At 38.6% G+C, this 25,348-nt stretch overlaps 1 protein-coding gene across 1 annotated transcript in view; it reads right to left on the reverse strand.

Annotated features, from left to right (window-relative positions):
- LOC306871686 (uncharacterized protein) overlaps positions 1-23,950 on the reverse strand; it is a gene marked incomplete at both ends in the record, with an annotated part of 35,022 nt that extends 11,072 nt beyond the window's left edge. The window contains one exon of the mRNA XM_079419780.1: positions 23,826-23,950. Within this exon, the coding sequence (XP_079275906.1) occupies positions 23,826-23,950 (125 nt within the window). The remainder of the gene's footprint in view (positions 1-23,825) is intronic.
- Between the last annotated feature and the right edge of the window lie 1,398 nt (positions 23,951-25,348).

Below are 25,348 nucleotides of genomic sequence, written 5' to 3' on the forward strand. Positions count from 1 at the left end.
TACATTACCTAAAATGAGTAACCTAGTTTACATTACTAACAACAGTTTTCATCATATAATCTGTAACCAGTAACAGACTACAGTTTTATCCAGGTCTGCTAAAAATATGATAGATGAAAACAATTGCTAAGGTAAGATTGGTCATTAAACAGAAATGAATGCTGAGTGCAGCTGGCATCATTTAGTCTTGGAATAATTTGATGAGAAATGTTCATTTTGAAACCTTGGAGTCTCTCAATAAATCTGAGCACAGATTGAGACGTTCTTGAGATCTATTCTGAAATTCTAGAGGAGACACATGTCAGATTACTTTGGTCTTTGGAGAAGTAAACAGAAGTCTCCATTTTCTCTGTTCAATTCTTCTGCTTTTTTAAGTTTGTTTCTTTTCTTTGTGTCTTTCCCCTGTGTGTTCTGTTCCTCCTAATTAATTTCTGCTCTCTTCCTCTTTTTCCAACATTACCACAGCACTGATTCAACAGCTAGCTTCAAATTGAGAGGGTTATGAAACAAAACAACTTGTGTTTCTCTAATAGCAGATAAATGAATGAAGCCATTTAATGCTCCTCAATGTCACCTCATTCATTTCACGGCCAACCTCACACATATTGCCGAGAAACAACCTCTAAACCACCGCCGTTGAGCTCCAGTCAGAAATAGCTTCTGAGTTTAATGCAGACATTATTTTCTATTAGTCTAAGGAGGTATTTTTCTTTGCTAGTGAAAACATTTTCTCAGCCGTTCACTGGCAGAGTGAAACCCTATAGTCCAATGAGACAGGAGGTCTTCCTTTCTTTCTTTCAATCTACATCAATCCATTACTTGTCTATTTCTTTCAAACGCTCATATACTTATCCTAATATACCATAACGAACATGTTATTCTGCTTTTCAGAAATATTGGACCACAGTACAAGCTACATGGGAAAAGTAGCTTGCTGCATTGAAGCCACCTAATTTTTTAGGTGTGAAATATTAAAATCAAATTCTAATATGTGTTTATTTATAAGAGGTGCATTACTGCCAACAAAAGGTGGGTAGGTTGGAACGGTAGATAATAAATAATTACCGGAATAGTTTGAATTAAACAAATATTAAATAATTACAGGGCAGTTTTCATAATGTACATGTAGTTTGCCAGTCTGAGTTGAGTCTGGAGACTGTGAATAGGTGTAAATAAATCTTACCTGTCACAAAAACCCTGTTAATGTTCTTATACTGTAAATCAACAAATATATTCTATAAAAGATCTCTACAAAATTGATGTCATGGGAAACATTACAATGTTGAAATGAGGACAGACATTTTCCACATAAAAGCAGTTTTTTCAGGTATCTTCTTCTCCTTGGTCTTCCACTCAAGTAGTTGTTCTGTTAAAACCAGAAACAGCTTTCTATGAATAGTCACAGATTTGAAACACCTATGGTTCGGTTAATGATGTTACCCATTCATTTCTGTCAACCTGAGGCTCATTGGAAAAAGTGCCTGTGGCGTCATTTCTGCAAAATAATGATTTAAAGAAGTTAAAGTTAAAGTTAAAGTTAAATGTCCAGTGAGTGGTGCTAAAAGGTTAATCGCATTTGAAAATGAATTACCACCTATGCTAAACCTAACCGATAGTGTTAACAAATATGAGATAAAAATGCACATGCTGAAGCAACCGTGCCATTTTAGCTTTTTACAAGTGTTTTATTAGTTGATAATCTGTCTCTGTATAATCATTGGGAGAGGATAAAGCTAAAAACCTCAAATTAGCCTTGCACAGCCTTATATACTCTCTGCCTAGGCCTACTGTATGTCCATAATCATAATTTGAAAAGGACTAAAGGTCGTTAGTGTTTTACTGCCTCTGCAGTGAACTGTACTACATGTAAATTTTTGGAGTTTTGCAAAAATGTAGGCAAAGTCCTGTTCTTCTAGGGAGCCGATATTTATTTCTATATAATCTGTAAATGACATCTGTCAGAAAATTCACAAAAGCATTTTATTAATAGGGATCATAGCCATTAATAACCACTAGCGAATCTGTTAGATTAGCATACCATTAAATTGTAATGTTTTCAAGTGTAAATTGGTTATATAAAGTCTACTTTGGCATAAAAAAAAAAACTTATGACATAATATATTTTAAAAGAGTATACTAAAAGAGACACTAAAGTAGGACTCATGTATGTGTTTATGTGTAATTTTATAATTACTTCTATTGTCTACTACTGCTAAATGACCTAAAAAGCATTTATGGTAAACTAAAATATACTTTAATGTTGTTTCTACTGAAACTTGTATGTCATGTATTTATTGAATGTACTGAATAACACACTACAGTTAAAATTATAATCAAGTGTTGTTGTATATGTGCTTTAGCATGTTAGTCAGCATATCAAAATAAGTGCACTTCTTTAAAGCAACAATAGATTAATAAAAAATATAATTTAAAATGTTCTTTTTAAAGGGATACTCCTCCCCAAAATGAAAAGTTTGTCATTAATCACTTACCCCCATGTTGTTCCAAACCCGTAAAAGCTTTGTTCGTCTATGCAACACAAATTAAGATATTTTAGATGAAAACCGGGAGGCTTGTGACTGTCCCATTGACTGCCAAGTAAATTAAACACTGTCAAGGTCCAGAAAAGTATGAAAAACATCGTCAGAATACTCTATCAGCCATCAGTAGTTCAACCGTAACGTTAAAGTGACGAGAATACTTTTTGTATGGAAATAACGAATTTATTCAACAATTCGGCACCGTAACGACACCGTAGCGTCATTTTGGAGAGAAAACATATTTTAAAAATATAATTTAAAATATCTTAATTTGTGTTCCGAACAAAGCTTTTTTGAGTTTGGAATGACATGGGGGTAAGTGATTAATGACAAAATTTTCATTTTGGGGTGGAGTATCCCTTTAAGTGAAGTGAAGTGAAGTGACATTCAGCCAAGTATGGTGACCCATACTCGGAATTCATGCTCTGCATTTAACCCATCCAACGTGCACACACACAGCAGTGAACACACACACACCGTGAACACACACCCGGAGCAGTGGGCAGCCATTTATGCTGCGGCGCCCGGGGAGCAGTTGGGGGTTCGGTGCCTTGCTCAAGGGCACCTCAGTCGTGGTATTGAGGGTGGAGAGAGCGCTGGACATTCACTCCCCCCACCTACAATTCCTGCCGGCCGGAGACTCGAACCCGCAACCTTTGGACTACAAGTCCGACGCTCTAACCATTAGGCCACGACTTCCCAAAAAAGTAAATTATTTAATTCAACATTATTACAAAGTGCACTTTTAACTGTGAATTTAGTTGTCTTAAGCAGGCATCAACAAGCACAGTTTTTAAAATATACTTTTAAGATTTGAACTACAAGTGTGGAAGATTATTATTATTTAGAAAATGAATTAAAAGGATTATCAATGTGAATATAACCATTTATATCAATAAGTTATTCTACTATTAAAGTCACGTATATAACTGTGTGTGCTCAAATATGGTGAGCTGCCATTAAGAGAAATGATGATCTTGTGCTAACATGTGATGAACTGAGTCCTCTTTGTGTTAATATTATACTGTCATCATATTAGGAAATATAGATTGGAGTCAAAAGTTGATAAACAATAGTGGCCTGTATGATTGTTCCCGCCTGGGGTAGAGCATATGGAAAACTATATAAAACAGTGTGCAAAGACAGATTCTCTGCAAAGTCTCTCTGCTTCATTATCTCTGATAAGAAAGTCTTCTTTCTGGCATCAAAGCCCTAAGACTTCGAGAGTGATCTTTCACAGAGCCACCACACAAGTACACATCTGATACAATTCAGCACAATCTTTTTTTTCACAAGGGTCAATCTGATAGTACTACAGACACATTAACACATATTAGATGCATTTGTGATATAATTGTCAAAGAGTAATGAAATATTGTAGTGTTTGACTGCACCACACTCAACTTGGTAAAACACCATCACAGCCTTAAAGCTTTAATATGATTTCAATTTAACAAAGTCCTCACTCCACCATTGCTGGTACATGTAGATAAACATCCACACTTCTTTGCATTTAACATAGATTTAGTAAACGAGGAACCTACAACTGGAAAGAACCTTTTTCTCTTTTTTTTAAAGAAAAAAAATCCTCTTCCTTTTATGTATGCAACACACGCATCGCTATGGTCCAATCAAAGAGCCAGCGGCTAAAAATAGAAATGTTTAGAAATGTCTCTGAGTGGCATGAAAAAGCACACTTTTCACTTTTAAGTGGCAATCTGGTTTTGAGGACAGGTTCAGTCAAACTGTCCTTCCAGACAGTCTTTTTGAAAGCTTGAGCTGAAGATACAATCACACAGATGCTGTGAAGTGATTTCATTGATTATTGGTGCCTAGCAGCAGTTGAGAAATCTGAAGAGTGTCACATGTCTGTGAGATCATGGCTCCTAGTCATAAGGTTGAAAATATTCATTTCAAATTTTAGTGCTGCAAAATATGCTACGTTTTCAAAAAGGATGTTGGATGACTGACAACTCAAAAAAAATATAGACTTGATGATATCCAGTCTCTAGAAATGGCACAGGACTGTATGTCTATGACATTTCAGTGTCTGTTTCATTCATGCGCTCATTATTTAACCATTTTTATCCGGGTGAAATGGACCTCCCATTGGTTTCCGACACTATCGACACTATGAAAAAACACTAAAGGGACCCACTTTATATTAGGTGGCTTTAACTACTATGTACTTACATTTAAATTAATAATTTGATTCAATGCACTTGTTGTGTGCACATGTTCTTACATTGTACTTCTATTTTTAAACATACCTATGCAATTACATCTGTAATTAATTTCTGTAATTACATTTAGAATTATACTGTTGACCCATCCCTTAGACCTTAACCCAACCTTAAACCTACCCATACCACCAAACCTGTCCCTAACCGTACCCTTATCCCACCTCAGTAACAGCAAAAGTGTTTTGCAATACAATATGAAAACAATAAGTACATTGTACTTATTTTTTGATGTAAGTGCATATTACTTAAGGCCACATAATATAAAGTGGGAAAAATTTCCATCTATTTCTGTTTTGTTATCTCTATTGTTAGGTGTTAGTTTGACCCACAAAATTCAAAATTAGCTGATACAATAAATAGTATCAAAACATATTTGTACTTCGCCTCTATAGTAAATTACCTCTTGCCTTTTTATGTCTGGTTCTCATAACCCTTGTGAGGGTAAAATGTGTTTCTGACAATTCAGTGTCACAACATATTAGTAACTGAGATCTAAGCTAACAACCAAAAACATGCTTTGACATTTTTTTTTTTGTCCTTGAACTTGAATAGTGGAATAAATAGTGAACTCTCCTTGGATGATTCAGAAGACGAGGCTTCAATTTCCGTTTTCATCTGTTTCATATTTTAATGTTTGACAAGCTACTATAAAGGTTTTATGTTTTTGTTACCTGGCTCTTTGCTGTTTTTCAAAGTGTTGATTTCTGGTAAATTGCACAGAAACCAATGGGAGTCGATTTGACCCCAATGTACTGTAACAACCGATGTAACCAAAATTTGTTCTGCTTTTCCAAAACACTTCCATGTGTGTCAAACTGAGCCCAACACAATATGATAATTAACAAATAACAGGAGGTTTTCACAGCAATGCCATAAAAGAACCATTTTGGATTAATCAAAGAACATTTCAACAAAACAGAGAACCATATTTTCTTCATGTGAAGAAATTTTCAATAATTTGAAGAATATGGGATACATTGCCTAACAAAGTGTAAGATTTAGGGTAAGAGGGTTTAAGTCCTGAATCCTCAGTATCAGTAATAGTGATGTTTGACTTTGCAAACACCACCAGTTGATTTCTTAATGCAAAAGATCACAGTGTTAAGTAAGGCAAGACACAACAACTGTCACGGTTGCGGGCTCACGGTGTCATCCTCGCTCTGTCAGTGTGTGTGTGTTTGTGTGTGTGTGTGGGTGTGGCTGATAGAGGCTGATTCGCTCCAGCTGCGAGTCATTATCAGCAGTACTTAAGACGCTCTCAGGCTGTCTTGTGTTTGTCAGATCCTTGGATGTGTTTGCCGGGCATGGTCACTGTTTTCTCCACGCTCCTGTTTTTGGATCCTTCGTCTACAGACTCCAGTCGTTTCCTGGACCCCACCACCGGACACTTGGCCGCCCTTGCGTCCCTGCGTTGCCAAGCCAGACGGACGCTGTACACGCTTGTTCTCATTATTGTTATCCTGACCAGTGTTTTCTCAATAAATACTTATTGTTCCCGCAGCTTGAATCCTCCAGTCTTTTACGACCATGACAACTTTTCAGCATAACAATTTTCCTGTTCTCTGTGAAAGCAAAAATGCTGCACGAAGCACAAAATAGCATCCCGTCAAATTATATTTAATGCTGCATTGTCATTTTAGATAAAACTGACCTTCTTAAAATGGTGCAACAAAATTGGAAGCACAGGATGTCATTATAAAGTGTAGCATTAAGATTTATTTTCATTAAAAAAATGGAATTACCTGAATGGCAAAACTCAAAATTACTTACAAATTCAGGAATTACTGGAAAAGACAAATTAATCAGAAGGGGGTGTTCATAATGTTGAAAGTGAAATCTTCTGGTCGCTTTTCTGTGTCTATCTTTTCTGTGTAAATCGTCTGGGTCCCTTAATCTAATTGGTTGGGACATGGTCAAGCAACGGTATCGTGCCTTTGACCATGAGATTCTGAAGAACTGCTAAACTTTTCCTTTAAGTTTAGCTTGGTTTTGAAATTTGATACATCCGCATATTTCTGCGATGTGGGCGATGGCCCTCAAGGCTCTGCATTTTGCCAGCGTTTGGAGAAAAAAGGAAACCCAAGTCTCTGGGGTACATAGGCTGTGCGCTGAGCTTTTTCCAGCCTCATGTCTGATGTCAGATAAGCAGTTCATGGCTCATTAAACACATACTCTTTGCAAACCCTACAAACACAACAGAACAATATTGCTCTGATCACTTCAAGCTGCAGATAAGAGTGTATGTTGGTGTGTAAGTACTTTAGTTAGAAATTAGCTTTTGGTATTAGTCACAATATTCTGAGTTTGAATTTAACAGGACAGTTTACACGAAAATTAAAATATTGTCATCATTTACTCACTCGCAACTTCCTTTGAACACATAAGAATTTATTTTGAAGAATGTTGGTAAACAAAGAGTTGCTGGTAGCCATTCACTTCTATAGTGAGTTGGTAAATTAATGACATGGAATTATATAGTATGGAAAAAATACTATAGAAACCAATGGCTACCAGCAACATTCTTTTTCTGTTCTATCTACTTGTTTTCTGCATTCAACACAATAATCCCACAACAGCTCATAAATAAGCTAAACCTGCTGGGCCTTAACAATTCCCTCTGTAAATGGATCCTGGACTTTCTAACTGGAAGACCTCAGTCAGTCCGTGTCGGCAACAATACCTCGAGCACTACAACACTGAGCACAGGTGCCCCACAAGGCTGTGTGCTCAGCCCGCTGCTCTTCACACTGCTGACCCACGACTGCACTGCCAAGTTCAGCTCCAACCACATCATCAAGTTTGCTGATGACATGAAACGCACTACAGAGAGGAAGTGGCACAGCTGGCTGAATGGTGTGGCACAAACAATCTGTCCCTCAATGTGGAGAAGACAAAGGAGGTTGTGATGGACTTCAGGAGAAACTCCGTTAACCACCCCCACTGACCATCGACAGCTCGACTGTGGAGAGAGTCAGCAGCACTAAATTCCTGCGGGTGCACATCACAGAGGATCTCACCTGGACCACCAACACCATGTCACTCTCCAAAAAGGCACAACAGCACCTACACTTTCTCCGCCGGCTGAAAAGAGCAAGTCTCCCTCCACCCATCCTCACCACATTCTACAGAGGCACCATTGAGAGTGTGCTGACCAGCTGCATCACTGTCTGGTACGGGAACTGCAGTGCTGCTGACCGCAAGACCCTCCAGCGGACAGTGAACACAGCTGCAAAGATCATCGGTGCCCCTCTCCCCTCCATCCTGGACATCTTCCTTACACGATGCTCCAGCAAAACCAACAGCATCGTGAAGGACTCCACCCATCCCTCCCACAGTCTCTTCCAGTTCCTACCATCAGGAAGACGGTACCGGAGCATCAGAGCCCGCTCCGCCAGACTGCTCAACAGCTTTTTTCCCCAGGCTGTGAGAGCCCTGAACTCAAACCACCCCGCCCCCCTCTGAAACCCCATGCAAACCCCTACCTCCTGAACATGGACCACCCCCCACCCCAAACCTTACCACACCAAAGAAAAACTGTATGGAACTTTAAATTTTTTTTTTTTTTTTTTTTTATTCTATTCTTATTTTTCCTTACACTATGGACACTCTCCTCTATGTGCACTATGGACACTTTACATTATGGACACTCACACTTTACACTATGTGCACTATGGACACTTACACTTTACACTATGTGCACTATGGACACTTACACACACTGCTGCGTGTGCACAATCTCACAAAAAGACTCAGCAATATATATATGTATGTTTACATGCTCATGCACTACAAATCATCCTGCACTGTTCCCCAACCAGCTGCTGACTCAAATGTCTCTCTTTGCACATGTACAGTATTTGTGAAGCATTCGTATAGTTTGTATAGCATTCGTATAGTTTGTATTTTTTATCTTCTATTTTTTAGTTTGTATAGGGTAATATTTATGTGAAGCATTCGTATAGTTGTATTTTTTATCCTTTATTCTTTTAGTTTGTATAGGGTAAATACTTATATATAGTATACTTATAGTTAAATCTGTTAGTAGTGTATAGGTTTATAGTGGTTTTTTTTACTTCATTGTTGTATGTCTGTATTTATGTAGCACCGTGGTCCTGCGAGACACGACATTTCGTTCCACTGCAAAATTTTAATAGTTATTCACTGAAAATCTTTTATTCTGTTTTATTCTGTTGCTCTCATTCTCTGTTCCACATGTTTAATGCCACACTGTTAATCTACTAATTGATCTGGTGATAATTTCTAAAGTGTATAAACTGGATTAGAAAATACTAAAACACTAGCACTCTCTATTCTATTTCAATACTATCTACTTGTTTTCTTTTTATTTATTATAAAAAAATGTGTCCTTACTAGCAGTCTCTATTCTTTTTCTGTTCTATCTACTTGTTTTCTTTTTTGTTTTATCATTAAATTATAAAAAAAAATGTATAAGGTAGAATGTTTTGAGCATATAACTGTTTATTATAACATACAATTTTATGTGTTACATGTAGGACTTAAATAATTTAAAATTTTAATTTAAAAGCAAAAATTAGTACATTTTTTTTTATTTCAAGTGACTATTTTAGACTGTTTTTACACATCCTTTTTTTTCTTTTGCAGTCTGTTTAGTTTATGCAATGCACACATTAAACACTGACTCACTTCCTGTTAGAACAAACGTTTTTGGAAAATGGAAATACCTGAATTTCCAACATTTCCTGATAAGAATAACAATAAAATGTATGCACCTCATGTTTCAAAAAGTTCTATAAACTTATATATATTATATATAAAGTTATATATCTATAAACTGTTGCCAACTGTTCCCATGCTTTGGACAACTAATGACAGATATATAAAGATGGAATTTGGGTTTAGCGTGTAAAGGATAGGTACTATTGCAATTCATCTTTGCACCAAAATATTCACTGGGTATTAGCATGGAATTATTAAAGGATGGATAGATAGAGAAGCAGATCCATAGAGGAAAACACTCAGCATGGAGAAAATAGCTGTAATCTAGAGCTCTCACAGACATCTGTCTTTGCTCAGACACAGCATATGAAAACAAAAAGAGACACATTGATATTCAACATGAACTTGATGCATATTCTAGGCATTATTATGCCCAGTTCAGTTCATAGGTGTATGTTGTTCACAGCAATAATGGCACACATCTGTAATATGTTTAACCCCCTACCAGCACTCAGTTCCATTCTGGCATGTAACAACCACTTTTCATTATCTAATCAATAGAGCACTGCAGTGACAATGTGTTTTTGTAGGCCAACCTGTAAGTTTTCGTAACATAGTTCCCTTGACAAAAACCCAGTGAGATTTTTCCACTGACCCTTGGTTTATTGTAGGAAATAATATCTGTGAACAGGAAATGTGAATACTATGTTTGTAACAACTTCATTGTCACCACCACCACTTCTGACAACTATTTCATTCTTTTTTTAAACGCATTTTCTCTAAAAGTTTGAATTATAATTGTTTGCAAAAGTGCTGTTATAAACAAAATAAGGGCTGTTATGGTGGACTAGTGAGTAAATGAGTTTGCCTGACTGCCTAATAACATTTCATGTCCCAACAGCCTCTGTAGTCCCATTCAGACACATGGTAGCCACCGCTAACCTTCTCACAAAGGGTTTTACTGATGTATTGTAACATTATAGAATAAAAAGTGGAAATATCTTGAGGTAGAGTCTACCACAGATCTTATTTCAGGCATTTACTCATAAACTTATTCAAAAAAACCAACTGACTTCAGAATGATGGAACTAGAAGTTCTAAAATGCAAAGACGTTTGTGGGTTTTGGCCTACAAAAATTCTTTATCCCTGCAGCAACTCTATTCCAGATGGATACAATTAGGTCACGGCCTACATTTTTTTCCATTGAAATTTTCCAGATTATGAAAGCAATATGTGTTCCGATCAGTGTTTCACATTGCCTTTAAGCTCTATGGCCAATACTTTTCTCATCTCTTGACTTTTCAAGTCATTTACCTTTCTGATCAACTGCTAAGTATGTTATTGGCAGGGATGGGCAGTATTTCAAATACATGTATTTAAAATATGTATTTGAAATTCAAATTACTATTTTGTATTTAAATACCTTTGAAAAAAAATCAAATGTATTTTGTATTTAAATACATTTAATCTTAGTATTTTTTGTATTTTCAAAATACATAAAATACTTTTTGCCAATCAACCTCTTTATTAGACTGCTGATTTCCTGTATCAACTAGTTCAAACATGCCACTGTGTGCATGACTTTAACATTAAAACAAGTTGATCTTGCTTTTGTGCAAAAAAGCATACCTGTCTCAGCAGGTGAAAAACAAAAAACAAAACAAACAAACAAAAAACCCTAGCAAGGGGAACATAGCATTAGCACTAGTCAGTCTTGTTAGTTTTTTTTTGGTCAGATTTTGGTTTTATCAACTAGTCAAATGTGTTCATTAAACTTTAATCATTACTGCTTGCTATGGCGATATGACAATATATATGTCGGCGATGATATAAAGTGTAAATCGATTTAACTTTTTCTATATCGTTTATATATCGTTGTGGTATGCAAATATATCTGTGGAGCTTTTAGAGGGCAGGAGCTATTGACACGTCAGAGCGATAAAGAAACATGGATAAATGAGTAATAAGCAGCTTTCTGTGTGTGTGTACCAAGACAACTATAACTATAATGCTAATAATAAAGTGTTTTTTTTTATTGTTCTAAGGGCATATTCACACTAAGCACAGCTGCCTTGTACTAAAGCCCAAGTGCGATTGTCCTTTTGCTAACAGACAGATATCTGGGTCAATGTTAACATACATATGGGATAATGTTGGAATTTGCAGCTTTACACGCAAACTAAAATACCTTTTCATCAATAAGATGAGAACCAGACCCATTGTAAATCTAAATGTACTCGAATTAAATTAATTGAGAAGTGTGATACTTTGCTGTTATAATGATGATAACAATAGCGCATACAAAAATAGTAAATTAACTGTTCCATGCTTCCTCTTCAAGCAGGCCAGGGCATGGTTAAACGAACCCCACTGGACACGATACAGAGCAGTCACACTTGTGAAATTAACTGGCCTTTGGGGGTCAATCGTGCTCAAACATGGATCAGATCCCCTAGTGTGAGTACATCCTAAATCTAAGTGAATAAAAGATAGCACACCACAACTATAACCATAACAGCACAAAAAATGATGAATGATAAAAAACATTGACAGCCAATCGGAATCATTTCTGCTTTAAAGAGCTTGAGCATTTAGTGACAGATGACACAACTGCATTGTATACTTAGAACACACTAATATAGTTATCGTTATAATTATCGTTCTTGGTGTAAACAGGTCTTAATAGTGTTACTTTACTGGATGGCCAATTTCAAATGTATTTTGTGTATTTTCTAAATACTGTATTTGTATTTAAATACATTTTCTCACACAGTATTTTGTATTTTTATTTTAAATACATTTTGATGTATTTGTGCCCATCTCTGGTTATTGGCATGGTATTTATTTTCTTTATATACAAATTTGAGCCGAATTTAGAAAGATCAACCATCAGTTTGTCTATAAGAAGATCTGATTGGCACTGACCTTCCAGTGCATGCTGGGATGTGGTTGAACCTTTATAATCCATTGTGCCTTGTCCAATTGCACGTTCACAAATGTTATTTTTTCTGCTTTCCTGCAGTTACACTTCTGTTAGTTCTGTGCTATTGCCTCGAAATGTAGTAATGCAGTACCGCTAACATCATCGGTTCCTTTAAAATAAATTGCTTGCATTTTGCCTCATTTGCAAGTGGCTTTGGATAGAAGCATTTGCTAAATGAATAAATGTAAATATGAACCAACAATGCATAAACACAGAGGACTGCAGCCATCTGGAATGTCCTTAGAACAAAAGGCCTGTCTGTGATTGGTGTGCATCTGTGAGTCACCAGGTCACCCAGAAATTGCACTCCAAAATCAATTAATTTAAAAAACTTGATTAAAACAGCATGCTGACATCCTGATTGCGGTTTATTAAAGATGAATGCTGCACAGGCTTATATTGAAACACAAATCCTGGTGGCATTATCACTAAAGAAGGGTGTTTTTATTCATTGAACACAACGGGCTAAGAGTTGTCTCCAGTACAGATCTATAAAATGTTGCATCGAAATGTTTGTACACGTAGTGGGAAAAGGTCACGCATGCACACAGCCCTTAAGCTTGCAAGACCTGCAGGAGTCATCCTCCATCTCAGCAGCATCTCACAGCCAACTGACCCATCGTAAACTAAAAATGTTGGGCTTCTCCACAGGGAACCCATGTCCAATTTTACTGTGTGTGTGCGATTTCTTTTCTGCCACATCCATGCTCTCTGTCGGAGGGTGAAAGGGGAAGCAGGGAACTTCAAACCAAATATGAGAAAACACATTCCTCAGAGGCAGTTTGAAGAGTTTGTGAAAAGGTCGAGGACAAAGTTCAGGAAACGGACACACTCAATTGGGAAGGACTGAAGACTGAGTAAGAAAAAAGAGGAAGAGTGTTTGCGGTGACTTGGGGTGTTTGTCTCTTTAATGAATGTGTGTGTTTTTAGTTCAATCTTCGCTCACCGTGTCTCACCCCGCTGCTGTGAGCCTGTGGTGAAAGCATGTTTGTTTTTCCCCTTCATGGTCACATCCTCAGAAAGAAAGAATAAACACAAGAAAAAAGAATGGATGAATGAATGAATGAAATATTGTTTACGACATGGGGCAGAAGCCTATTCTATGACAGTACGCCAATGCAAACACATTTTTACCAACGCATAGCAAGAGTGCAGTACACATCATTGTATAACTGTGGCGATAACAAACCTCAGTATCTCAGTTATACAAACAACAGCAGTGATTGGTCCACTTTGTAACCCCAGGATGATAAAAAAAAAAGAAAAGAAAGAAAGTTAGGGTCCGTGGTACCTTCACATCCATTGCTAATGAACATAATAGTGCCTGATTACACAGTGGATCCACAAACAATAAGCCAAAAGTGAATCTACTGATCTAAAAAAACCTCTCCATAATGTATTTGTTTATCCTGTCCTACTATGACAGATTTAAAGGGAACTCCTACAAATGTTTATTAACTCCAGCTGCAAGAAAAGTGCCTGTCTATTCGTCAACACTGTTGTTGCTTCTCCAGCAATGTATTCACTTAGGTAAACAAATGTGATCCTTTGCTCAAGCTTTGCTTCTGTAGCCCATACAGTCAACTAGCATTCTGGCTGTATATTTGCCGTTGTGAACAAGAAGTGTTCTTAATTGTATTGTTAATGTGCACTTAAAAAAAAAAGATAATATAATATTAATGAAAAAACACATTCAAGTGTATTTAATAAGAGTACACATTTATGACTGTCTCTTAACACAATCAAGAACACTTTTAAAAGTGCAATTCATGTTCATGTGTAATTACAAATTATTTAAATACAAAGCCATTTTTGATATAAATGACATTAAACGTCTTAGACCATTAGTATTTCCACCTACAAAAATGATTTTAAGCCAGCTATTTATATATTTTGTTGTAGTGTGCAGGAGATATCAGTTTACATTTCCAAACATTATTTTTTGCCATTACGTGTAATCCAGTGAGATTTTTGTATGCACAATGTGTCTGACAACAGCCAGTGCTCCACACAGGGATCTGATCTCATCATCATCAACAGTCTGTCTGGAATGACATGAAGAAACAGAAAAAAATGAAACTAAATCCAGAAGAACTGTGGCAACGTCTCTAAGATACTTGAAGCAACCTACCTACAAAGCTATACAGTAGGCTACTGTGAAAAGTTTTAGGCACTTTTGTAAAAATGCTGTAAAGTAAGGATGCTATCAAAATAATAATGTCATAAATAGGCCTAGATTTTATTTATCAGTTAACTTCTATTAAGTAAATCAAATCAACATATGGTATGACCAACCTTTGCATTTAAAAAAAGCTCTTGTCCCAGGTACACTTGCACATAGTTTTTCTGGTTTCTTGGAAATTGTCTTGGAGATGTTGCATGGTTCTTCTGATTAAAAAAAAAAATGAGAGAGATAAAATGCATTTGCTGAAGTAACCATGATATTTTTAAATGTGATGACAGTTTTTTTTTTTTTTTTTGCTCCACTCACTGAATATTTAATTTCTGAACTGTCATACGTACAACCGAATGTGTTCACAACTACAGTACGTTCATCTGTTTGAGAGAAAATTGATCGCGTGGACTTCCTGGACATTTTATTTCTGAGCAGTCATGATACGTACAAGAGTGCGCATAAACGTTGCCATTTTCACCTTTATGTATTTCAGATAAAACTGATCGTGCTTTAGCGTTACTCACAGGAAAATTCACTTTTATTGTGTTTCAAAACATGCAAGATATACTTAAATCCAAACCACTTCAGTTTGGGTCAAAACCACTCTAAATTTCATCTTGTTGTGTTTAATATAAATTACTATACAACTATGATACATTCATTCATTTAATTACTATTAACATGCAATCGGAAAATATTACATTCAGTTCACACTTAAGAACAATCTTTTAAAAGCATATTCTTTCTGTAGTAATTTCTCTTTTTAAAAGTATGCTGATGTGTACTTTCGCATATGTGCAAAACATTGCAGAGACACCAATGCAGAACTATAACAACGGCATGTCCAAGTTTAGGTCTGTAGTCTGGTTTACATGATTTGCCCGTTCTTTGTATTCACTTAATTATTTCCTCTTTTGTCCAGCACTGTGAACAAAAAAAAAATAGTCAAACAAAATATAAAACAAAAAATAAAATAATAATGACGACATGTACTGCTTTATTCACTTAACTTTCCTACAGTTTCATGTCTGCTTACAGTCCTCAAATTCATGATTACAGACACATCACCATCAAAACTCAAGCAAGGAGCGCTCTGAGAGAGACTTTCATTTCGCTCATCTCTACCATTCCCTCTTCTTATTACACTTCTCCTCATCCCCTCGGCCTCTTGTTGTTTTTACAGCAAATTACATCCGATAATTGAGCCTGTCCCTGCGTAGAGTAAGATTGAAATAAAATTGAGAGGAGATGTTTAAGATGTACCCAAATCGAGAGCTGTGGCTATTGGTGTGGAACAGAGGTTGTTGAACACACACACAAACTCACAGCCCAGTGTGTGTGTGTGTGTGTGATGGCTGGTGTAGAATGTTTCTAACTATAGATTATCTGTCAAACTGAGCTGGTATGTGTGTTTACTCATAAACCCTGAACATGCGCGGCTGGGCGTTGTGTTACTTGCTTACAAAAATGCGTAAACTTCCTTGGCTCTCCTCAAATTGTAAACAAAATCACAAATGACGTTCTGTGAAGTTACAATGAGAACATTTCCTGCTCTGAGATTGAAAGGAAACAATAACCCGACTCATGCACCTCTGACAGTGACATCTAGGTAGGAGGCCAAAAATGTCATGTTTTGTCATGATGGGGCAGCAATCGGGTGTACACAATAAATCATATGAAAATAAACAATGAAACTTTTGCACAGCATGTGGTTGTGTGCTCATGTGGCACACAGGTTTGAATGTGGTTTGCATCATGTCCTGCTCCCATCGATTCTCTCTCTCCTACACTTTTCTCTCTCTCCTGCACTCCTCTATTACTGATACCATGAAATAGATATTACAGATACCAAAATAGAAGTTTTGATCATTTTGTCCACAGCTTTAGGATCATCTTTGTTCTGTTCTCTTAAAAGTTGTCACTTGTTTGTTCGAAGCAGTGTTATTTTAGTTATATAAGTAGTTAAACTGTGCTATTTGTATTTTATATATTTTTGTCTTTTTAGCCTCAATTTATTTTTCATTTCAGTTTTAGTAATTCTAGTACTTCAAATTATATTTTATTTCAGTTAGTTTCCAAAGCAACGTTTCTAATTTTCATTTTCAAGGGGCTTTACACTATCACACATTTTCGACTAAAAACGGACAACTATTTATTTGTTTTGGCAATTAATTTACATGACAACAGCATTTTGGAGGCTTGAAAATGCAAATGTTTGAAAATGGGCTTCAAAGTGTATGTGTGTCAAAATTATGCCGTTATAGTCTGTAAACTACAAAAGCATAAATTTGGTAAAATGGTAACATTATACACATACATATTGCATGTTCAATCTTTAGGAATATATATGTGCACAGGCATGTAGTGTTTCTTTACAAAGTGACATCTGCAATACTGGCCTGGCATGAATAATATGTTTTTAGTATTTTTTGTGGATCTGTGTGAACTGGGATAGTTTTTAACAACTGTATTCTTAGTATTGCTTAGCTAGCTTGCAGGTAAGTACCATAACAGCACCATCTGGGCCCAAAAAACGCACTTTCACCACTGATGGCCATTGAAATGTAGCAGCCTATTCTGATAAATATTTTTTATTATTATTATTTTTTTGTAAACAAATAAACTGAAGTTATTATGTTATTGTAGATTTTGTACCAGTTTCCACAGTTTTAAAGTCTGTTCAAATCACTTAATTTTCATGATACAGGGTCTGCATTATGAAAGAGGCTGTTGAGTAATGTAATAAAAGTGATGAGGCTGAATAGTATATGTCACGAATCCGGTCCATGAACTTCCGTTCACTTACCACCAGAGGTCACCCGCTCACCGCATGGACTCTTGCACTACACTACTGTTGCAATTCACCATTGGACTACAGTTCCCATCATCCATTGCACTGACGACACACACACAGCTGATTGCACTGATTACACAGCTGATCACACACCCTACTTAAACCATAGACTTCCTCTTCCTCTTGGCCGAGTATTGTTCTGCGTATAGCACTCCCCTAGTGTTAGCTGCCTCACCGAGCCATTCTGTGTTTCTGTTTAGTCTCATGTAATGTTCTGCGTTTATCACTCACCTAGTGATAGCTGCTTTATTGAATCTAGTGTCCAGTTCTAGTTAGTCTTATCATTCCGTGTTGCCTTGTTTCCTGTTTTCTGATTCCTGCCTGTGTATCTTGGATTTACCCTTCATCTTTCCGTTTGGACTCTGTTTGCCCCTGTTTGGACTATTGCTCGTGTACTCGGATTACCCCTCTTGTCAAGCTCTCTGGATATTGTTCGCCGATCAAAGACCCACGCTTGCCCTAGGATTACTCTTGTGTCTTGCCCGTACCATACCCATTTGCTGTTGTTTGACCCTGCCTGTGATTTGACTGTTTATTAATAAAAGCTTTCACTTGGATCTGCTTGCCTCACATCTCGTCGGCTCCGTTACAGAATACTTGGCCACACAAGGATCCAGCGGCTTTCATGAACAAAACTGGCCAGGTATGTACACTGCAAGACTATCATTAGCCCTCAAGCTGTCAATCATGAGTCCATTCAAGCCACAGTTGATCTTCATGAGCCAAGCCACAGTTGATCTTCATGAGTCAAGCCAAGTCACAGTTGATCGTCATGAATCAAGCCACCTCACAGCTGATCTGACAGGGTCTCGTCACGTCTCCGCTGATCGTCACCAGTCAAGTCACGTCTCAGCTCATCATCCAGAGTTACGTCACGTCACATCTGATCATCCAGAGTCACACCAGGTCACAGCTGATCATCCAGAGTCCCTTCCTTCACACCCAGATATTCAAGGTCAGTTCTTCGATTTCCCAGTCTGGTATCCAGTGTGAAGGATGCACCGCTGGTGTCTGCACACGCAGCTGGTATCCCCAAATCCACTCACTCCAACCCTTCTGTTCCTGAACTGATTTCCCTGTCTGAAGCTCTTCCCATGATGGGGATTGCTTTATGTTGCGTTTGGGCTGCGTACACCACCACAGAACTGCTTGAGGTGGCGAAGTCCACTGTGATGTCTCCAGAGGTGGCGGCGCATGCTGCAGAACCTCCCGAAGCGGCAATGCTCGCTTCAGCTGCTTGCTTGGTGGTGGCGCCCAGAAATTCATGTCCTGCCCGTCATATCGTGGGCAGTCGTGGCCTAATGGTTAGAGAGTTGGACTCGTAATCAAAGGTTGTGGGTTCGAGTCTCGGGCCGGCAGGGATTGTAGGTGGAGGGAGTGAATGTCCAGCGCTCTCTCCACCCTCAATACCACGACTGAGGTGCCCTTGAGCAAGGCACCGAACCCCCAACTGCTCCCCGGGCGCCGCAGCATAAATGGCTGCCCACTGCTCCGGGTGTGTGTTCACGGTGTGTGTGTGTGTTCACTGCTGTGTGTGTGCACGTTGGATGGGTTAAATGCAGAGCACGAATTCTGAGTAGTTAGTCTTGTCATTCCGTATTGCCTTGTTTCCTGTTTTCTGATTCCTGCCTGTGTATCTTGGATTTACCCTTCGTCTTTCCGTTTGGACTATTGCTCGCCCCTGTTTGAACTATTGCTCATGTACTCGGATTACCCCGCTTTTCAAGCCCTCTGGATATTGTTCAGCTATCAAAGACCCACACTTGCCATAGGATTCCTCTTGTGTCTTGCCCGTGCAATACCCGTTTGCTATTGTTTGACCCTGCCTGTGATTTGACTATGTTTACTAATAAAAGCTTGCACTTGGATCCGCTTGCCTCACGTCTCGTCGGCTCCGTTACAGAATACATCAATACAGGAAAGCAAACCGCAATCTTCAAGCCATTTCATGGGATCTCTAGGGACAAAAACTCCTTTCTTCCACCAAAGATCTAAATGCCATTAGATTATCCACTTTCCTATTACAAAAATACAAGTAAGCCTCATTAAATTCAGACACACTCTTTTAAACCATTTAATTTTTACATAAACTCAAGAAAGGAACACCGATGCATTCCTCACTGATCCCACAGCCAGATTACAGCTCCAGCCGCATGGACTTCAGCCCACTGTTTATGGCAAAGACTTTGCAAGATAACAGCCCATCTCATTCTCATTATGCAGAGATTTTAATGGGCATTGCTCACAACGGGTGGTGCGCTGGCCCTGGACTTCAGTGATGGATGAAGGAAGATCACGTTAAAGGGAGAACAAAGAGATCTTGGATGTGATATTGAGAATTCTAAACATAAAAAAAAAATAGTAGAAATGGAAGATTTTTTTTGTTTGTTTTATTTTATCTCACAATCTCATAAAGACCATTTAAATGAGGCTTGATGAGTGCAGTTTGTTTTCTTGTGTTGATGTATGCATGTTCTTGTGTTGCGTTCAAGCATGTCAGAACATAATTTGTCAGTAGTTTCTGAATCATCAAATACATGGAATTTACAGATCGGTAAAAAAAACAAAAACAAACCTGTAAACACTCTTCACTGCAAGATGAATCAGTCAATAATTTTGATCTGTTTTTCTAGATGAGAAAGTCAGAGGTGGACTGGGGGTCCTGGATCTCCTATATGAAAGAACAGAAATTGAAAATAAATAAATGAATCAACAAACTGAGGGAAACATTTTTATTGAACTGGGGGAAAGTACTGCTCTGACACAACATGATTGTTTTTTGTTTTTCCAACCTCCCCAATCATTGATCTGAAACGAATCCATTTTCCTGACTAAAACTTTTAAACCCATCTAAAACACACAAAACGGGACAGTTGTGTTATAATAAACATAGTGTCTCATTATAAGAGTTTCAAATTGTCTTTAATTTATGAATATGAATACAGATCTCTGTGTTTGAACAGTCAAGTTAATCATTTTTAGCACACAGGCTGAGTCCACCAATACTTTGAGATCAAAGGAAGTTAACCAAGTCAGTGATATCGCTCACTAAAATGGAATACAACTGCATCTCTTTCCTAATACAGTTAGTGGAATTGCAGGGTTTTTTTAATTGTTTTTTATTACAGAAGTACCGAAGTGACCCACCTATGATTGGCTACACTAAAGCAAAATTGATTTCTTTACATGTGCATGTCCTTGTGAAAAAAAATTGTGCATAATTGTATTGAATACGCACTTTTCTACACAAGTTTCTACAGAAATTATATTAAATTGTCCTACTTAAGCGGGTGAAAAAAGCACTCTAATGTTCAGCTAATTCCATTAAATATATTGTACACTTTCATATTTTCATTAAAACATTATTTAGTGTATTTAGTGTAATGAAATGTGTTTATGTGGATTAAGGTTAAAATTTTTTTTAAAAAGAGCAATTTTTGCTCTTCTATGTTCCGCCTTTCTGAAACGCGTCGATTTTTAAGGCTCATCGTTCTGAGAACTGAGGTGTGCTCTGATTGGCCAGCTATCCAGTGCATTGTGATTGGCCGAATACCTCAAGCGTGTGACAGAAATGCTACGCCCCTTACCGTATTGTAATGCTGTGTCCCGGCATGACGAGACGAAAACAATAAAACCCATTATAAATGAGGCATTTGTTGCATCCAGTGGAGACATAATTACTGATTATAATAACTTATACTATATAACTTATATAGTCTTTTTACGCATCGCGTTGCATCACGCCACGTAAACATTACCATGTCTGCATTTTGTGATCAGAGAAACGTCACAAACAAGCGCTACTCTACACTGCTTTGAATAGTCAGTGGCAAATTCTTTAAATATGAAAACATACTTACAGGCTGAGCATCATAAGCGCTAGACTGTCTTTGCAAAGTTGGAATTGCCCCATTTTATAGAAACAGCCATTGTGTACAACTGGTATTGTAGGCTATTCTCCCAGGTTCAGGAAATAGTCCTCCATAAAATGCGCTGCACACACTCTAATTTTTGGGTTGAACTGTTCTGGAATAGTGTTGTAAATACAACTTAACCACTGATTTCTAGTTGTGTCCTCTTTTGGAAGCCCAAACAAAGTGCTTTTGCTTTCACAACAAAACACAGCATCTCCAGGACATGGCGCCGGTGGCAGCAACAATACTACAGCGAGAATAATAGTTCCGCCTTCTTTCTTTGTGTGTACGTTTGGGCGGTGTTACGCAAATCTTCCCACACAGTGACATAGACGTGTGGGGGCGTGTTTAAATGAACCGTCTTAGGAGGGCGTGTACAAGTCTTAACTTTTATAAAGACTATCTTTTTGGGTTTGAGACTTTAGTCTTTGCATCTTTAGGGATCTTATCTAGGCATGAACAGCTTGTAACACTCCAAAGAGAAAGGAAATTGCATCATATGACCCCTTTAAATTGCAATTAATGTGCATTTACAAATGTCTGACAACATAACATTCAATTTGTGCTTAAGTATATTGTTTTAAAGTGTTTTATGTCCATAATAAGTATTATTTTTATTTATTTATGCCAAAGTCAACTTCTTTTTAACCCATATAATTCAAATACTGCACTAGCTAATAGGCTAAAAATCTTAAGACCCCAATTTTGCTTTCATGGGGCCTTTAACAGATTTGGCTTGGATTTCAGTTAGAGACAGAAAAATAGAAAGAGAGAGAATGCCTGTGTTGCAGTATTAGTGAAGCGTAACATACACAGTGAGAAAAGAAAAGTGAGAGGATTATTTGGGATTCTGCTGAGGAGACAAGTACTGGAGATTTCAGTAATGAGAAATTTGAGTATTTATGTGTGTAAAAATATGTAGGTATTTGTTTGCATGTATGGATTATCCTGTGTGTGTGTGTGTGTGTGTGTGTGTAAGATTACAATGTAGACTGCAGGTCTGCTCACATCTGCAGCCAATCAACCTCTACTGTACACCAAACCAGGAAATCACAAACAATAGGGGACTGGGCTACTGCCAAACACTCTAAGTGTGTGTACCTTTCTTGTACAATTCAATGCAGTTTTCACGTGTAATAACATGTACAATGTACAAATTTTACTAGGCCGTTCTTCTGGGTGGACTATTTAAAGTGATTTCTGTCTCTTAATTTGGGGAGTCATGGTGGAGAATTGTTTCTAATAATTGCACAAACGTCAACACTCTTAAAGACAAAAGACACTTTCAGAAGACACAAAGCATGTGTAGCTAGGTTTTGTAAAACACTTGTGATATGTCAGTCTAATTAAACAATGACAGTATTTATTGTTTGTCAGTGCATTGTCTGATTCTGATCTTAACAGAAAGAACTCAAGTGGTTTACTCTGTTTACTGATCCTCAAAGCAAACGGAAATTTGATGTTCAAGAACCACAAGGTCAAAAAGTGCTATGTAAAACAATGCAACAAAAAAAAAAAAAAAAAAAAATATATATATATATATATATATAAAAAACAAAGTAAATAATAATAGTGTGGAAAAAAATATGCTTAGCCTATATTGGTTATGAAGTTAATGTTAGGTGGGATGACAGAATTAAATTTTTTGGGTGAATTATATGATTAGAAATAAAAAATATGATTCTGGTGGCAACTGGGAGCCAGTGAAGTGGGACCAGTAATAATAATCACAAAAATTTGGGGAAAATGTTTGTCAGCAAATAATTCTACTTTAATTATTACATTTGCATAAATTCTGGAAGAAAAACAAAACAAAACAAACAAAAAACAATTTGGAGAAAATTTATGTTAGATAAAATCAGGTTCCTCTTCAGGCACTCGAGCTGCTTCCAGAGACGCTTTGGGGAACGCCTTCAGCGTAACCGGCTCTGAATACAAATGAAATCTGTCCAATGGATGGGCGGGACGTCACGGGCGAGGTGACGTAATGACCAGCTGGTATAAAAGCACGTGCGGTGAAACCGGCGTCAGCTTTTTTCATTCAGCTAGTGCTCTGTATCTCCGTGAGTATTTAGTGTTATCTGTCTGTTACTAAACATGGGAGCGAAGCACAATACAGGTGGTGTGTTCCTCCCTGCAAATGTTCTTTGTGTGCGGGGGATACACACAGCTTGTGTGTGCTTTGCTTGGGAGCAAGACATGCGGAGGCGGCTCTCGAGGGGGCTGATTGCCCGCACTGCGAGGGCCTTCCTCTGTGCGTGCTTTGCTCCCGAAAGGCCCTCCTCTCCGGGGAGGGTTCTTTCTTTTGCATTCCCCGCGGCGCTGGCCCCGCTTCCGCTCAGGCGGCGCTCGTGGGGTTCGCAGCGGGATCTGATGGAGGGATCGGAGGCGAGCGAGTCTCTATCTCCATCCTCACCTGTCGGATCCCATGACTGCTCCCCGAGATCGGAAGCCTGCCTTGCGGGTACTTCCCCTTGGGCAGTGGCCTCGGCGTTTCTCTTGTCTTCCTCCGAGGAGGTTGACACGGGAAACGCCGAGCATGTTGCACCCCCTCTTTCACCCCAATATGAGGAGGAAATCCCCTTATCAGATTACTACGGTAATGTGATGGGACGAGTGAGCGTGGTTACAGAGCGATGCCGCGTATGGAACAGACACTTGCGAGCTATCTGTCCCCTGACGCTGCGTCGTCTCTGAAGGATCCGACCCTGCCCACCAAGCTGCTGCGCTCAAATCGTCAGTGCTGGTGGGCAAGGGGTACGCGGCAGCAGGTCGGAGCCACCAACCTCCGTGCCACCAAGGAGACCGCCCGTGCGGTGGCGGCGGAGAGGCATCTCTGGTTGACCCTGTCGGATATTAAAGACCGCGACAGGGTCTTCCTTCTGGACGCCCCACTATCGCCTTCTGGCCTTTTCGGTGATGCTGTTGACTCCGTTGTCGACAGGCACCGGGAGGCAGGCGGCAGCGTTCCAGCGGTTTCTCCCTCGCCGCTCTCTAGCTCACGGGGCTGCTGGGCAAGAGCCATGCCGCGTGCTGGCTCCTCGTATAGGCAAGCTCACCTCAGCGGAAGCGGGGTCGGGGTGGTAAGAAAGATCGCGCCAAACAAAGATGGCGCCGCTGGGTTCGGACACCGTCCAGGCCGCTCTGCTTAGATTTTGCTTTAATTTACTTTTTTACTTACTTTTACTTTCTCTTTTTACACATTTCACATCGGCACTGATCACCTATAACATAGAAACCCTTTTGGACATTGGAAACCGCTACACTAACCTGTTCCAGGACACTTTAGCCACGAATCCAGCGTGGCCTCTGGAGATTCTTCGGAACGCGGAGATAAACAATAACCCCCCGAGGCGACGGATCAAGAAACACAGCGGGAAACGCGCTGGGATTCGAGACAGACTCAGGAAAAGGGATCACAGTCCTCCTCTTCCGCGCATTCTGCTCGTAAATGTCCAATCCTTGGAGAATAAGATGGATGATCTTAGAGCCAGGATTAGTTTTCAATGGGACATAAGGGACTGTAATATCCTGTGTTTGTCAGAAACATGGCTCTCATCCTCAGTCCCGGACACTGCTGTAATGCCAAGTGACAACTTTTTTGGATGGACAGAACAGCAGAGGCCGGTAAATCCAGGGGTGGAGGAGTGTGTTTCGTGATTAACAAGAAATGATGTGATCCCAGGAATACCTCCATTCTGTCGCGTTCCTGCTCGCCTCATCTGGAACATCTTTCCATTACTTGCCGCCCATTTTATCTGCCCCGGGAGTTTTCATCGATCATTGTTACTGCTGTGTACATTCCACCACAGGCAGACACCGGCTTGGCTTTGTCTAAGCTTCACGATGTGCTCAGCGGCTACATTAACAAACATCCTGACGCTGCCTTTATCATCGCGGGGGACTTTAACAAAGCCAACCTCAGACAGGTCATGCCGA

This window comes from Barbus barbus (genome assembly GCF_936440315.1).
Source record: "Barbus barbus genome assembly, chromosome: 6".
In the NCBI taxonomy this organism is placed as follows: domain Eukaryota; kingdom Metazoa; phylum Chordata; class Actinopteri; order Cypriniformes; family Cyprinidae; genus Barbus; species Barbus barbus.